This window comes from Lutra lutra, chromosome 2, assembly GCF_902655055.1.
Source record: "Lutra lutra chromosome 2, mLutLut1.2, whole genome shotgun sequence".
NCBI classification, from domain to species: Eukaryota; Metazoa; Chordata; class Mammalia; order Carnivora; family Mustelidae; genus Lutra; species Lutra lutra.
Window position 1 is genome coordinate 62,718,082 of NC_062279.1, and position 16,017 is coordinate 62,734,098.

At 38.2% G+C, this 16,017-nt stretch overlaps 1 protein-coding gene across 5 annotated transcripts in view; it reads right to left on the reverse strand.

Moving 5' to 3' along the window:
* SLC10A7 (solute carrier family 10 member 7) overlaps positions 1 to 16,017 on the reverse strand; it is a 253,644-nt gene that overhangs the window by 150,242 nt on the left and 87,385 nt on the right. The window contains exon 6 of one of the 5 annotated variants that reach the window (XM_047717584.1): positions 9,186 to 9,208. The exons of the other annotated variants lie outside the window; for them this stretch is intronic. Coding sequence (XP_047573540.1) covers positions 9,203 to 9,208 — 6 coding nt within the window. The 3' untranslated portion in view covers positions 9,186 to 9,202. Of the gene's footprint in view, positions 1 to 9,185; positions 9,209 to 16,017 lie in introns of those variants that run through there. 5 annotated transcript variants of the gene reach the window in all.

Below are 16,017 nucleotides of genomic sequence, written 5' to 3' on the forward strand. Positions count from 1 at the left end.
CATAAGTGTGCCTTCCAATGGGAAGAAGGGCACAAGTGATAAATTTGATCATGATAAATTACAGATAACAGCTTACTTACCTTTTTTTTTTTAATATTTTATTCATTTATTTGATAGAGATCACAAGTAGGCAGAGAGGGAGAAGGGGAAGCAGGCTCTCCGCTGAGCAGAGAGCTGGATGCGGGGCTGGATCCCAGGAGCCTGGGATCATGACCTGAGCCGAAGGCAGAGGCTTTAACCCACTGAGCCACCCAGGTGCCCCGCTTACTTACCTTTTAAGAACATTTCATGTTTTACAAAGTATCTTATACACAATGTCTCATCTGCTTCTCACCGTAATTCAGGGAAGCTTAATAGGCGAGGTGTTATTATTTTCTCCACTAGACAAGTGAGAAAATAGAGGCCAAATGGGTTAGATGACTTGCCTGAAGTCTTAAAATTAGTACATACGGAGTCAGAAAATGAACCAAGATATTCTGACTCCAAATCTAATACGTTTCTCCATAAAACAGCTGGCTAACACATCTCAAAACTAGTCCCCAAATCTCTAACTACAAAGTCAACTAAAACCTGAAAAACGCTATATCAGCCCTCAAACACACGACAGCTTCTTAAACGGTTTTATAAATTAAAATGAGAATAGACTCAACACACACAAAACAGATAATCATATCAAAAAATGGGCAGAAGATAGGAACAGACACTTCTCCGATGAAGACATACAAATAGCTATAAGACACATGAAAAAATGCTCATCATCACTAGCCATCAGGGAGCTTCAAATTAAAACCACATTGAGATACCACCTTACACCAGTTAGAATGGCCAAAATTAGCAAGACAGGAAACAACGTGTGTTGGAGGGGATGTGCAGAAAGGGGAACCCTCTTCTACTGTTGGTGGGAATGCAAGTTGGTGCAGCCACTTTGGAGAACAGTGTGGAGATTCCTTAAGAAATTAAAAATAGAGCTTCCCTATGACCCTGCAATTGCACTACTGGGTATTTACCCCAAAGATACAGATGTAGTGAAAAGAAGGGCCATCCGTACCCCAATGTTTATAGCAGCAATGGCCATGGTTGCCAAACTGTGGAAAGAACCAAGATGCCCTTCAACAGACGAATGGATAAGGAAGATGTGGTCCATATACACTATGGAGTATTATGCTTCCATCAGAAAGGATGAATACCCAACTTTTGTATCAACATGGATGGGACTGGAAGAGATTATGCTGAGTGAAATAAGTCAAGCAGAGAGAGTCAATTATCATATGGTTTCACTTATTTGCGGAGCATAACAAATAACATGGAGGACATGGGGAGATGGAGAGGAGTAGGGAGTTGAGGGAAATTGGAGGGGGAGATGAACCATGAGAGACTATGGACTCTGAAAAACCTGAGGGTTTTGAAGGGGCAGGGGGTGGGAGGTTGGGTGAGCCAGGTGGTGGGTATTATGGAGGGCACACATTGCATGGAGCACTGGGTGTGGTGCAAAAACAATGAATTCTGTTACACTGAAAAGAAATAAAAAATAAATAAATAAAATAAAATGAGAATAGAGCAGAGACAGGACTATCTGTAAGGCAAGCTGCTGCTCCAATGAAAAAGGAAGTAGAGGGGCGCCTGGGTGGCTCAGTGGGTTAAAGCCTCTGCCTTCGGCTCAGGTCATGATCCTAGGGTCCTGGGATCGAGCCCCACATCGGGCTCTCTGCTCAGCAGGGGGCCTGCTTCCCCCCCCCCCCTCTCTGCCTGCCTCTCTGCCTACTTGTGATCTCTCTCTGTCAAATAAATAAATAAAATTTTAGAAAAAGGAAGTAGATACACTGTGAGTTCCTATGATGTGCCAGGCCCACCACTTCATATTTAATCTTATAACAATCTCTAGAAGTAGTAGTATTATTATGGCCATTTCACATTTAAAGAAACCTGGGTCCAAAGATAATTAATTTTGTTGCCAGAATCACACAGCTCATAAGGGATAGAAACAGGATCCAAACCCAAATCTGTAGGACACTGAAGCCCTTTGTCTTAGGAGACAAAGGAAGGTATTTTAAGCCTACACGTTGGTATAGACAGAGTCAAAATGTCAGTAGTTCCACAACTTTGAATCTCAACCAACCAATCAATCAATCCAGGCATGCTTTGTTCATATTTTCATCACCTTTAAAATGTGGAAAAAGTGTTTGTATTTTCCTCCTACACATATATAAAACCTCTTTGACTCTCCTGAAATGATCTGAGTTCACCAAAAACAGGCGTTTTTATATTAGTGCAACCTTTGGATACCAGCGCGGTGCCCTGTAGCAAGGTCAGCAGCCTTTGAGATCAAAAAGCAAAATAAGGGGCGCCTGGGTGGCTCAGTGGGTTAAGCCGCTGCCTTCAGCTCAGGTCATGATCTCAGGGTCCTGGGATCGAGCCCTGCATCGGGCTCTCTGCTCAGCAGGGAGCCTGCTTCCTCCTCTCTCTCTGCCTGCCTCTCTGCCTACTTGTGATCTCTCTCTGTCAAATAAATAAATAAAATCTTTAAAAAAAAAAAAAAGCAAAATAAGCCAAAAAGAGAGTAGAAATAATTTCAGGAATTCTGACATTTTCCTTAAAATGTAACTCTGCTTTAAAATTACATATTAAAGGGGCGCCTAGGGGGTGTGGTCGGTTGAGGATCCAACTCTTGGTTTCAGCTCAGGTCACAGGGTTGTGAGACTGAGCCCTGCATTGGGCTCTATGCTCAGCAAGGAATCTGTTTGGGATTCTCTCTCCTTCTCCCTCTGCCCTGCTGCTTTGCAATCTCTCTCACTCTCTCAAATGAATAAATAAAGCTTTTTAAAAAATAAAATAAAATTACACATTAAATGTTTAAAAATATCTGTTATGTCTTTAAACATCCGAGGCCACCCAGGCACCCTCAGTTTTGCCTTCAAAAAAAAAAATCAAGATTCTTAGGATGCCTGGGTGGCTCAGTCAGTTAAGCGTCTACCTTCAGCTCAGATCATGATCTCAGGGTCCTGGAATCAAACCCTGTGCTGGGCTCCTTGTTCAGTGAGGAGTTTGCTTCTCCTTCTCCTTCTGCCCTGTCCCATTGCTTGTGCTCCTGGTCTCTTTCTCTCTCAAATAAATAAATGAAATCTTAAAAAATATATATATATGAAATAAAATATTAAAAAATCAAAATTCTTGATTGTTAAGATTATGGAAGGAATGGCTTATTTTTTTTAAATCTTTTTATCCAGCACAGAATAATGCCCATGCAGGCATTAGAGAAATATTTCACAATGAGGTTCATGATAATGATGATTATTAGATAGATACTTTTGCATTTATTTGTCTTTAGTCGCTTTCGTTACAACAGAAGTGAGAGAAAAACTAATCTCTGGTTTCTATTGTGTTATACTATCACTTAAACCTGTAAGTATCTGTTCCTACGTGTATTTTTTCTCCCATATAGAGATGTAAGTCATTCATTTGCTGGAATAAAACTTACAAAACGAAGTTCATTTTGCTTGCCAAGTGCAGATGAAAGGAAAAGAGGGAAGAAACAGTTTAAATGTGAAAGGCACCTTTTCCCTAACTCCTGAACTAGTTCACACAATAAAATGAATAATTTAGCTACCTGAAACTTCATATGTGCAGAACGCTGCATGCAGACCAGTGGCATTTTCACTTCAAATTTGTACAGTCTTTAGTCACTAACCTTCATCTGCATTTCTAACACCTGCTTCAGTCATCTGTGAAGTAGGTTGTTCTCTCTATGTTTCCTTTTATCTTTACTCTGTCCATCCAATACAAAAAAATTGCATTATAGAATATAATTACTTAGCCTAAAAGAGAGAGTAATTCACATGATTTCCTGAAAGGCATTTTCCTTTATCTTATCAAAAGGTAATTTTAAAACAAGTTACAATTAATGTGGTCATTCTTTATCATGAATGTCTCTTTCAAACACTATTATTAACTTTGTACAGCGAAAATAACAGCATCTACACTCCTCTGCAATGAGGATGTTTTAGGAGCAAAGGAAAGTAAAAAATTAAAGGCAATGACTGGTACCATTTGTAAAGTACACAAAAAGCTCTCCTAAGTTTGTTATTATCATGCTGTTATTAAAATGATGCTCTTCTAGCTTCATCTGCCTATCACAACCTATGTTCAAGTTATATGTATATCAAAATAAATATTAGCCAAGTTTTTACTGTAAGCCAATCTACTGTCAATGACTCACATGATTTGTCCTATATTTAAACAACTTTGCAAGAAGGACTTAAGCCAAACACTTAAAGGCTGAGATTGTCTGATTTAAGAAGTCAACCCAGGAAATGAGGAAAAGTGAGTAGTTGGGAAAAGAACGGTACTAAAATGGGAAATTTCTAATTTATCATTGTTTTGTTTATTTCCATCATAGCACTTAATTAGAATGTAATTATTTTATGTATTATCCATTTCTCTATTTGAATGTCAACTCCATCTGGGCAAGGATGATGCCTGGCTTGCTCACCACTCTATTTCTAATGTCTAGTTTAGTTCCAGCCACACAGCAAACACTCAGGAAATGTATTTTAAACAAATGAACTTTTAGATCATCTACCAGATTGAACTGGAAGGGATTCTGAAAGGCCATTTAAACTTTTCTATTTTCTTTTTTTTTAAAGATTGTATTTATTTATTTGACAGAGAGACAGACACACACAGTGAGAGAAAGAACACAAGTAGTGGGGAGTAGGAGAGGGAGAAGCAGGCTTCCTGCTAAGCAGGGAGCCCAATGGGGGCTCGATCCCAGGACCTGGGATCATGACCTGAGTTGAAAGCAGACACAAAAACTGAGACACCCAGGCACCCAAACTTTTCTATTTTCTTAAAAAATAAATATGCTCTACATATATATAAGAAAAAATCCCTCAAGTAATTAGGATAATATTTTCTATATACACTGATTTTCTCAGTCAAAGAAGATCTCTTTAAGATAACTTTAAAATAATTTAATTCCCATGTCTTTTAAATATGAGTCATTCAAGCATAGATTATTATTTTCTACCTTGTTTTAAAAAAGTCAATTTCACAAAATTTAATCATTTCTGATGCCTTATAATCAAAATTATATATTAAAACTCCTTATATTCCACCATATAATATAGTGGTTCCTCGATATTAGTGAAGTAGGTAAGGCTATGTGTCTCTAAACATGGGAATGTATCAATAGATTCTCATTTTTAATGATTTTGTTATTTCTTTTCTTGCTTTCAGTTTTCAGTACTGTATCTCTACCTACCTCTCTTCACTATAGGTTTCTGCTTCTAATAAGTTATAATTTATTACTTGGGATTTTCTAAAGTCTATCAATTTCTTTTAGAGATTAAGGGTTAAATCCAGTAGAGTTAAACAGCAATCCTTACACAAACATAGAGAGAAAATTCATGATGGGATTCAAGGGAACTCTTTATGGCCCAGAGAGCAAGTGGGCTATACTTCTAAAACTGCAGGAAGGAAAATTCAGAGAGATACAGAGGAAGAAAAGGATGGGGAGGTCAGATACCAAGGTCCTTGCTTATAAGAGATGGTGAAATAGAAATATCCAGAACCTAGAACCCAGGAGATAATCAACAGCTTGCTCAGGATTTGCTCTGTGGAAGGTACAAACTCCTGGGAAGTCCCAGCACGACTGGGAAATAATAGAGCAGCTGCGGTAAAAGGAGGTGTCTAGGTAAGTGAGCATGAACTCCAGCTCCTGCACAAGGAATCTGGACACGGCCATGTGCCCCGGCAGGGAGACACCCAGGTGCCATTTGAAATACATGGCAACCCAGAACTACTCATAAGGCTTTTTACAACCCTTCTAGCCTATTTCAAAATTCCGCCAGAGGCTGACATCAAACTCATCAATGCTCAGTACTCACTGAGAAAATGCCTGTGAACCAAGAAACTGCAGAGACATTTGGTCATGACTTACTATAGGAACCTGTGTACTACTCATGAATAAAATACCCACCAGTGGAGGCCAAGCAAAGATAGCAGCAAAAGTCGGATGTGGGAGCAGATTCCTCCATAAAACCTTAATTTAACAGCCCCCAAATCAGTACTTTTGTTCCTAATGAATACACTAAACAGTGAACTGTTGAGGAAAAAATAGTTAGAAATTAAACAATTTTTTCTAGAGAAGGATTAACTTAACAATCTGAAGGAGATTTAAACGTCTAGGTTCCTTAAGGGAACAAAAAGCTAAGCTTTACGAATAAAAGCACCCTCTTAAGAGGATGAAGAGAGTGTAAGTCAGGATGGAGTACTGAAAAGTTCAATTTATAGACTCTTTTGATAGAAAGAAATTTTACTGCTTTCTGTAACTCGAATCATCCTATGTTTTAAGATGGAACTCCTTCACCAAATGATGTAATGGAAAGGAGAGCGTATGAGAAACAACAGGAACTGGATTCTAGCTGTGGTTCTTCTTATTACTAACTAGATAAGCCTGGACAAACAATTGACCTTTTTTACTCTGAATTTCTTTACTTATTAAGTGACAGAAGTAATGACAGCTAATATTTACTATTTATTAACGTGCCAGACACTCTACTAAACATTTAACACAGACTATTTCATCTACCCTGCCCAACACTACACAAGGTTGGCATAGCTGTCGTGCCTAGGAATTGGAGGCACAGTGAGGAACTACAAACCCAGGCGGTCTGACTCCAGAATCAGGCTCATTCAAGAGTCTCACGATACTGCACCTGCCTCCCAGGAGAGGTGCGGGGCTTGCCTGAGAAAAGAATGTAAAAGACCTCTGAAGCCTGGAAGATGCAATACATGTAAAAGCAATCCAGGGAACAACCTATGAAAGTGCCCTGAGGTGGTAATGAGCTCGGCTCAGTAGCTACCACCCTGGCTGGATTCACTACGAGCTCCAGCTGAATTCCTGCAATCCTTTCCTAACTGGTCTCTTTGCTCCTGCCCTTAATTCTGCTGTCCGTTCTCCGCACCGTGGTCATTAAGTGAGATCATGCTCCTGCTCTGCTCAGAACTCTCAAATGTCTTCCCACCTGCTATGAACTGAACTGTGCGTCCCTGGCCGAATTTCCATGTTGATGCCCTAACCCCCAGTGTGACCGTATTTGGAGGCAGGGTCTCCAGGAGGCTGCGGCTAAATGAGGTCATAAGGGTGGTGTGGGGCCCTGATCCAAAGAAGATTAGTGCACCATCCGACCTCCCTCTACACATCCCACCCTCCCCTATGTCAGGATATGGTAAGAAATCCATGGTCCACATTCCAGAAGAGATCCCTCACCAGGACCATAGTTAGCTGATATCTTTTTTTTTTTTTTAAGATTTTATTTTATTTATTTGTCAGAGAGAGAGGAGAGCGAGCGAGCACAGGCAGACAGAATGGCAGGCAGAGGCAGAGGGAGAAGCAGGCTCCCCGCCAAGCAAGGAGCCCGATGTGGGACTCGATCCCAGGACGCCGGGATCATGACCTGAGCCGAAGGCAGCTGCTTAACCAACTGAGCCACCCAGGCGTCCCAGTTAGCTGATATCTTAACTTGGACTTCCGAAGCCTCCAGAAAACTGTGAGAAATAAATTTCTATTGTTTAAGCCACCTGGACCGTGGCATTTTGTTAGGGCAGCTCAAGCTGGCTAACACACTTATCTCACTCAGATTTAAAACCAAAGGACTTTCAAAGGCCCTCAAAGGCCCTACCTATATAACCTGGCCCCTTGTTACATTCCTGAATTTATCTCTATTGCCCCTTGTTGTGGCCTTTCTCCTACCTATTTTGCACTGTGGTTTCTCCCTGTATGGAACATTGTTTCCCCAAATATCCTCATGGCTTGCTCCCCTACCTCCATCGAGTCTCTGCTCAAACATTCTAAGAAAGGCTGTCATTCACCAACTTAAAAAAAAAAAACAAAACTGCAACCCCTCTAGCTTCCTCCTCATCTTCCTCCCTTTCCTCCTTCATTTTTCCTCCATATTTAGATAGATAGATAGAGTTATTTATTTATTTATTTATTTATTTATGGGCAGAGGGAGGGAGAGAATGGGGCAAGACATATATGTGGCATTACATACATATTTGATATATATTATATATGCTGCAGTTGTAAATCTATATATTTTATAGTTGTTATATCACCTCAACTAGAATGTAAGCTCCATGAGTTTTCGTCTGTTTTCTATATTTTTGTAGCCTCAATACAGAGCAGAAGCTCGATGAAGTATTTGCTGAATGAATGAACTAGAGAAACTGCAGGTTTGCCCACAAGGCACCTGCCTCGTTGGAAAAGAAGAGGTGGCATGGCAGGAGCTGGGGAGAAGGCAAGGGTTAGATCATGCAGGACTTTATAAGCCACATAAGGGATTTTGTTATTTATTTATATGAAGAAAAACTGAAGGATTTTAAGCAGGAAAAATGGCATGATCAATTTACATCCTTTAAGATCATTCTCACTGCTAAATGGAGAATGGAATGGAATGGGTCAAAAAAAGAAGAAGAAATCCAGAGCAACTGCCATTGTCATGATTAATGCACATTTTGGTGTTTCTCTATGCAAGGATATATATATACCATTAACACATACTGATGTAAAATAAGTCCTTGCTCACCTTATCACAATGGTGTTTGCACAATTCCCAATGCTATCTCTCAAAATTTAAATGTTTCTTTCCTAAAATCTTTTTGTTCTGAGTAATCCCTGAAAGGAAAATGTACTGACATAATGACTTTTAGCAAATTCTAATTACTAAGACCCCAATTCATAATGTAATCAGTACTTTGAGCTTGTACAAAACATATCTCTGAACAAGATTCATAAAGGTCACGAGTAGCCTAATTTTCTGAGATTCTCTTAGCTATAAATTTGGCTAAGAGCTTGGATAGTACAGGAAAGAAGATAAGTGAGAAAAACACTGGTGATTTAACCTCTAGTGTTCCCTTAAGGACAAACATTTGTCACCTTGACAGCAAGGTGAAAGGTTTGCAGCGAGTGTGCTTATAACAGGACTCTCTCCTTTCTCTCCTCCCTGGGGACCTGTGATTTCTGAACAGGCATTATCTGAACAGATGATGATGATGACACTGAGTCACAGGAAAAGCTGGGGAGCAAAAGAGGCTGAGAACCACATAACTCAGAGCCTCAAACTGAACCACTGCCCCAGGGACCATCGCAAAGATTTACCATTTGCTGCTCTTCTTCGTAAGGTTCCACTTGAGGCTGGAGTAATCAACCCTATAAATTATCAGAAAACATTCAAACAGTGTCCGACATTAATAGTATGGATCTCACTGTAATAATTATGTGTGCTATAAAGCTGAAGGAGGTCCTGGCCTACTATACCTCCACTTGCTATACAAACCTCTAACATTTAGGGTTTATAATTCTAATGGGAATGCCTGCTGCAGGCTTAAATTGGGTAAAATGAGCCTGATTTTTACTCTTGATGAATACACATAACCCAAATTAGCATTAATGTCATGATACCCAGGTATCAAAAAGAATAAGATCTCTGTTTTGGCCCATAAGCTAAATTGCTTACACTACTGTCAAAGAGAAATAGGAGATCTTTTGAAAGCTAAGAATTTTTTAAAAAAAGAATTAAGGTTATTAACTTATGAGCATTTGAGTTCTAACTTAATTTCAGGAATCAGGGGTATTTACTTCTGTGCTCCTTTGATGGGTGGGATTTTGTCTATGATATTATTTTACAGTTTTACTTGAAAAAATACCTTCAGCTGGAATTCCTATAAAATCAAAATTGAAGCGATCATTCATTCTAATGAATATTCATTCATCACCTAATCATCATTGACTCTAAGTACGGTCAGAAAGACCAAAACTATTTTTAAGGAAAAAATAAACATTTTAACAGAATGAACTCAAACAAACATAATTAATAGAAAGTAAGGTTCCCTAGTATTCCCCCAAAGTGAATGGGAATGGAGCAGAGTAGCAGTAGAGAGTTGGAGGGTGGGACAAAGAAAGGATGAGATCAGAAGTTAAAAAAAAAAAAAAAGAAGAAGAAGAAGAAGAGGGAAAGAAATTATGGTCAACCTGAAAGGATCTACATTGGATTTAAGATATCAAACATGTCAATCCGCCACTGGATGTCCCTGAACCACTATGTAACTAATACCTATTGAGTCAAAGTTAATCATCTCACTCAAAATTATTCTTTTGCTTAAACCCCTTGGTTTGTTCATGACATCATGGTTATTAATCCTAAGACTTTTGGGTCTCCAGTCTGTTTATGTTCTTTGCATTTCCTGGGTTTTCTACATAAAGATATCCTAGACTCGTTCAAGAAAAACTTGGCCAGGAAAAGTCTCTAAATAGGAAAACAACATTATAGTTGTATTTGAAAAACAAGAGTGCTTATCTATTAGACTCCTATGAAAATGAGAAGATGGCTAGGGTTTGCTTCAAAATAATACCGAACTGGATGGAGTGTAGAGGAAACAAGACTGGAGTGACTTAACTGTTAAAGCGGAGAGATGGGTATACAAGGTTCTCTAATATTACTTGATCTGCTTTCTAGAAGTTTCAAAGTCTCTAATAGGAAAAAATGTGTTGTTGCTTTTAAGGAACCAGAGGTTTAGGAAAATATTCTATCTAGGGAGTAGGTAAAAAGTCTAGATATGGGATTATAGAGAGGGTTTTGGCCATAGGGATGGAGAGGGTCATAGAATCACTTCTTCTTTAAAAAAAAAAAAATCTTATTTATTTAGAGAGAGTACACACATACAAACTGGGGTGGGGGTGGGGTGTAGGGGGCAGAAGGAAAGGGAGAGAGAACCTGGAGCAGACTCTGCCCTGAGCACAGAGCCCAACCTGGGGCTTGATCGCGTGAGATCATGACCTGAGCCAAAAGGAAGAGTCTGAAGCTCAACCAAATGAGCCACCCAGGTGCCCCTCTTGTCATCATTTTTAAAATAAATGGACTCATATTAGCAGCAAACACTTATGAAGTCGTGTTAATGTGCCAGACACTCTGCTAAGCATCGCCAAGACTCAATCCTACTGAATCTCTTTAACAGTACTGGTAGGCAGGTATCCCTGGTTCAAAGCTTGGTGGTGAGACTCCTTCTGTACAGGGCCTTCCCTACAGTAGGCTCAAGGTTAATATTAGCTTTCTAAATAACTGAATAAATGGATAAGAAAGCATTTCCTTTTTCTTTTGTGCTTGTGGATCTTTCTTTGTTTAAAAAAAAAAAAAAAAATTGAAAGGCAGTAGCCCGGGCATTCATCATTGTTTGTCTAGCCTCAGAATAGCCTACTTCCCAGTTTTCCATGCACAATCTTACCAACGAACTCATTGCTGTCCAGACATTTCTCCTAAGACACCACTTCTGGCATGATACACTCCTTGAAAACTCCTCAGTATAAATGCCTCATATGGTACCAAGCTCAAGTTTAGCCTTCCATCCAAGAATCTTCATAATACAGTCTCGCATAATTTCCACCAGTCAGCAAGAATTGGCTTACTCCAGTAAACATCCCTCCTTTCACTGTCTCTTGCCTGCAACTGCCCATTCATCCATTTACTCATTATATATTGACTACTATGTACCAGGCACTATATTTGCCATTATAGCTACACAAAGAGAGAGGTAACGATGAATATAACAAGTATGGTTCCTGCCTTTGTTGGACTATATCCACTCTCAGGTTGATTCACTACACTTGGGCTGTTCCTGATTTTCAAGATCTTACATTTAACATCCTGCAAGAATCCATTCCTGATCATTTTATTTTGTCTTGCTCTCCTATTCTTAATTGATGATAGCACACATTTAAGCACTTGACTATATTTTTTCTCCAAGTGTTTAACTAGGCATTGCTCATTTCTTCAATTATACTAAGTCTCTTACAAAGAAATTGTGTCTCATAACCTTCATCACCCACCGAATGTGGGTCAACTCAATTCGATGATATGTATAGAGCATGTCCTTAATAAACAGCTTTTGGTATTGAAATAAGTCTGGAATACTAAGTCAAACTAACAATAGGCCAAGACAAAATTTATCTTAAAAAAATATATCTTGGGGAATAAAGAGGTATACGAAAAAGTATAGTTATGCAAATGGAAACAAAAGGAACAGAAATTAAAATGTCTGCTGTATGGTTTAAGTGTCTCCCAATCATGCATAATATAGTGGGCCTTCCAACAATGTGAGGGCTAAAGGCGCCAACACCCCCTAGCAGGTGCAAATCTGAGTTATAACTTTTTTTTTTAAGATTTTATTTATTTATTTGACAGAAATCACAAGTAGGCAGAGAGACAGGCAGAGAGAGAGAGAGAGAGAGGAGGAAGCAGGCTCCCTGCTGAGCAGAGAGCCTGGCGTGGGGCTCGATTCCAGGACCCCGAGACCATGACCTGAGCCAAAGGCAGAGGCTTTAACCCACTGAGCCACCCAGGTGCCCCGAGTTATAACTTTTGAATCCCAAAAACTTTACTAAGAGTCTACTGTTACTAATAGTCTACTATTGCCAATATATAATATATAAATAAAAATATACTAATAGTCTACTATTGACCAGAAGTCTTTTTTTTAAATATTTTATTTATTTGACAGACAGAGATCACAAGTAGGCAGAGAGGCAGGCAGAGAGAGAGAGGAGGAAGCAGGCTCCCTGCAGAGCAGAGAGCCTGATGTGGGACTTGATCCCAGGACCCTGAGATCATGACCTCAGCCGAAGGCAGAGGCTTAACCCACTGAGCCACCCAGGCGCCCATTGACCAGAAGTCTTAATGATAACACACATAGTCAATTAACACATATTTTGTTATATGTATTATATGTTATATATATTATAACATCTTTTTCTTTATTTAGTTTAAGCATCAGTCTTTTTCTTTAATTCTTATATTTTGTAGACCATAATGGAGACCATACCATAGGCCAAATTTAATAGGGCTCTGCTAAGATGTCAATAATATTGATAAAAGTAAATGAAGTCTTTACTTACTTAACTTTTTTAAAAGAAAATTTATTTTCAACAGAAGCAAAGATTAATATTCTATATAGAGAGTCCACACACACAGACACATCTTTTACATTTATCTAAAAAGAACATTACTATAATTTAATTATGTATAAAAGTATTATAAAAAAATCTAATAAATTAATTGGCAGGCTTTTCATGTCAAATTATACCTTCCTCAAAGAAATTCACCTATGATAAATAGTATACTAGGCTTCCTTCTATGTATTACTTGTTCATTTTGGACTATTCCAGATTCTGTCTACAAGATACTAACATTATAACTCATGAAAGACTAACCCTACTAGATAGATTTTTGAATACAGAATCAGTAATTGTAAGATCCCCATTGCCCCAGGCTGCAATAAACATCAGTATTTCCCCAAATTCTATTTATTCTGCAAAGCTTCTTCTCATCCCATCCCTTGTGGAGGCATTCCCTACTGCCCGTACCTTAGCTATCCAGTGAGAACTCTATGAGAGGAGGAGCTGTGCCTGGAGACCTTTGTACTCCTTCCAGCCCCTGCACTGAATCCACTATCCTTAAAGTACTCAGTAAAAAGTGACCTTTTCTAATATAAGAAGAATTGTGTATAAGAATATGGATGAATAAATATATACTTGAGTATATATAAAAACATTCCAAGGAGTTCTTTCATGAGTCCACCAAACACATAAAAAGTCCACAAGTAGATATTATATATACAATAATAATAATAATATATATATATAATGTTAACTTAAAAATATATTTTTCCAAACTACATATTTTTTCTAAAATTCTTAAGTTTTTAACAAGTGAGCAGTATTATCCAAATATTCCCCAAAGAGGCTTTTCTTTGAAACTGAATTCTCAGGCCTCATTAAGTCATTTGCCTTTATTCCTTTGTTTTCATCTTCCTCCAACTCTGGAAGAGATAGCTATTTCTTCTGAGCCCCTGCAGAGTATAACTTGGACAAACTTAACTCAGAACATGAAATAGACAAATGAATATTTGGTTAACCGATGGGATAGTTAAAACCGTTAAATAACTTTTTGATACATCTCTATCATGTATCAAATGCTCTAATTGCTCTAATCATATTATAGGATTTCTTTAAATAGTGACAAGCTTTGCCTAACTAATAGCATAAAACCTAAATGAAAATTATAATTCAAAACACCGAACAGAAGTAGTAAAAAGATCAATGGAGAAGAAGGAAACCAACAAAGAAAGGTTGATAATTTCCACAGTGAAGAGTTTAGGTTTGGGACTAGTCAAAACTTTAAAGGAATAAATAGGGCAAAATAAGAAGAATATAGTGTAACTATCATCAGGTTAAATTTATTCAAGGATAAATGAATACAATAAAGCCTACCCTCTTGGGTTTCATGTTTAAAAGTCCACACTTTCATAAAATGATGACGATAAGAAGTGGTAGCAAAATGAAAAACTAAAAACATTAGGCACATCCCCAAATTTCTTTTGAAATTTTACTGATCAGTGAAATTCAAATGTTAGAAAATCACTGTCCTAGTTAAACCACCATGCAAGATAGACCTGACTTATTGGAAATAATCTTTCAAATGTGAAAGGGGTTAAAGCAGATAAAAAAACTACAATAGTCCCATGAGAATAGTTGTTAAATACACAGGAGGGCACACAAGTTAATAATAAAATCATATTCAGATTCTGAAAATGAATTGACTTTCAGGAACTTCTAGTATAACAGTATGCTACTTTCCGAAGGACAGTTCTCATACATAGAAGGTTGCATTTATTTTCCTGGCAAAGTCAGCATTTCTGAAGGAGTATTATTAATTTATTAAAATAGTCCAGTGTTGGAAAAAGCAAGAATCTATCATTATAGAAGTCAAAATTATGAAAATTATAACCATTAAAAAGTGTTTTTGCTGTGCACTAGTTTTTTCTAAGACATCAAAGTAAACAGTCCTCTCAGTAAGTAGAAGTGAATTGCAAATGCAATTCATGAGAACTTCGTCATAAGTAAAGTGCATAAATGCTAGATACTTAAACAACCAGTATTATAACAACAAAATCCCTGTCAAGCTGAACAGGTATATATGGTTGACTTCAAACTCACTGGAAAAGACTGGAATAGTAAGTTGGGCTATTATTTGAAATAAATATATCAGAGTGAAGACATACAAAAATATTAGACTCCAAATTACATTAAAATAGATAACTGCAAAACAGTATGCCAACTAAACATCTCTCTCTCTAGTGCTATTCAACAGAACTTTCTCCAATGAAAAAAATGTTCAATATTGTGCATTGTCCAATACAGCAATCAGCAGTCACATGTGCTGCTGCTGAATGTGTGAAATGTGAGTTTTGTGACTGAGGAACTGAATGATTAATTACATTTAATTTTAATTAATTAAATTTTAAATTGCCACATGTGGCTTGTGACTTCCATGTTAGTCAGTTCAGCTGTATAGATAATACAAAATGGAGAGATTAACGTATCTTCCCTATCTCTGAACTTGGCAATAAAGGAAATGCCTTTGCCACGAAGACAAGTTAAATCACTTTAAAACATCAGAATGGTTTCAGTATCAGCAAGACCTCACCTTAAGGTATGGTGGATCAAGGAAAGGGTAAACCAGTCAGCAATGGAACCAATGAGTAAATAGCTAAAAGCGACCATTAAGAACGCATATCTAGGGGCGCCTGGGTGGCTCAGTGGGTTAAGCCGCTGCCTTCGGCTCAGGTCATGATCCCAGGTCCTGGGTTCGAGCCCCACATAGGGCTTTCTGCTCAGCAGGGAGCCTGCTTCCTCCTCTCTCTCTGCCTGCCTCTCTGCTTACTTGTGATTTCTCTCTGTCAAATAAATAAATAAAATCTTTAAAAAAAAAAAAAAAAGAACGCATATCTAACACCATCTAGGAAAGCAGCTCCCTTGTCCGAATGGTGAACCTGTTTCCAAGGGCAACATACCCTTGTTGTGGAGCCAGATACATTTACTTTCAATTGTCTGATAGAATAAAACTGGGGAATTATTTCCCTACCTCTCCTCTGAATTCCATTCCTACCAAATTAACCCCTTATTAA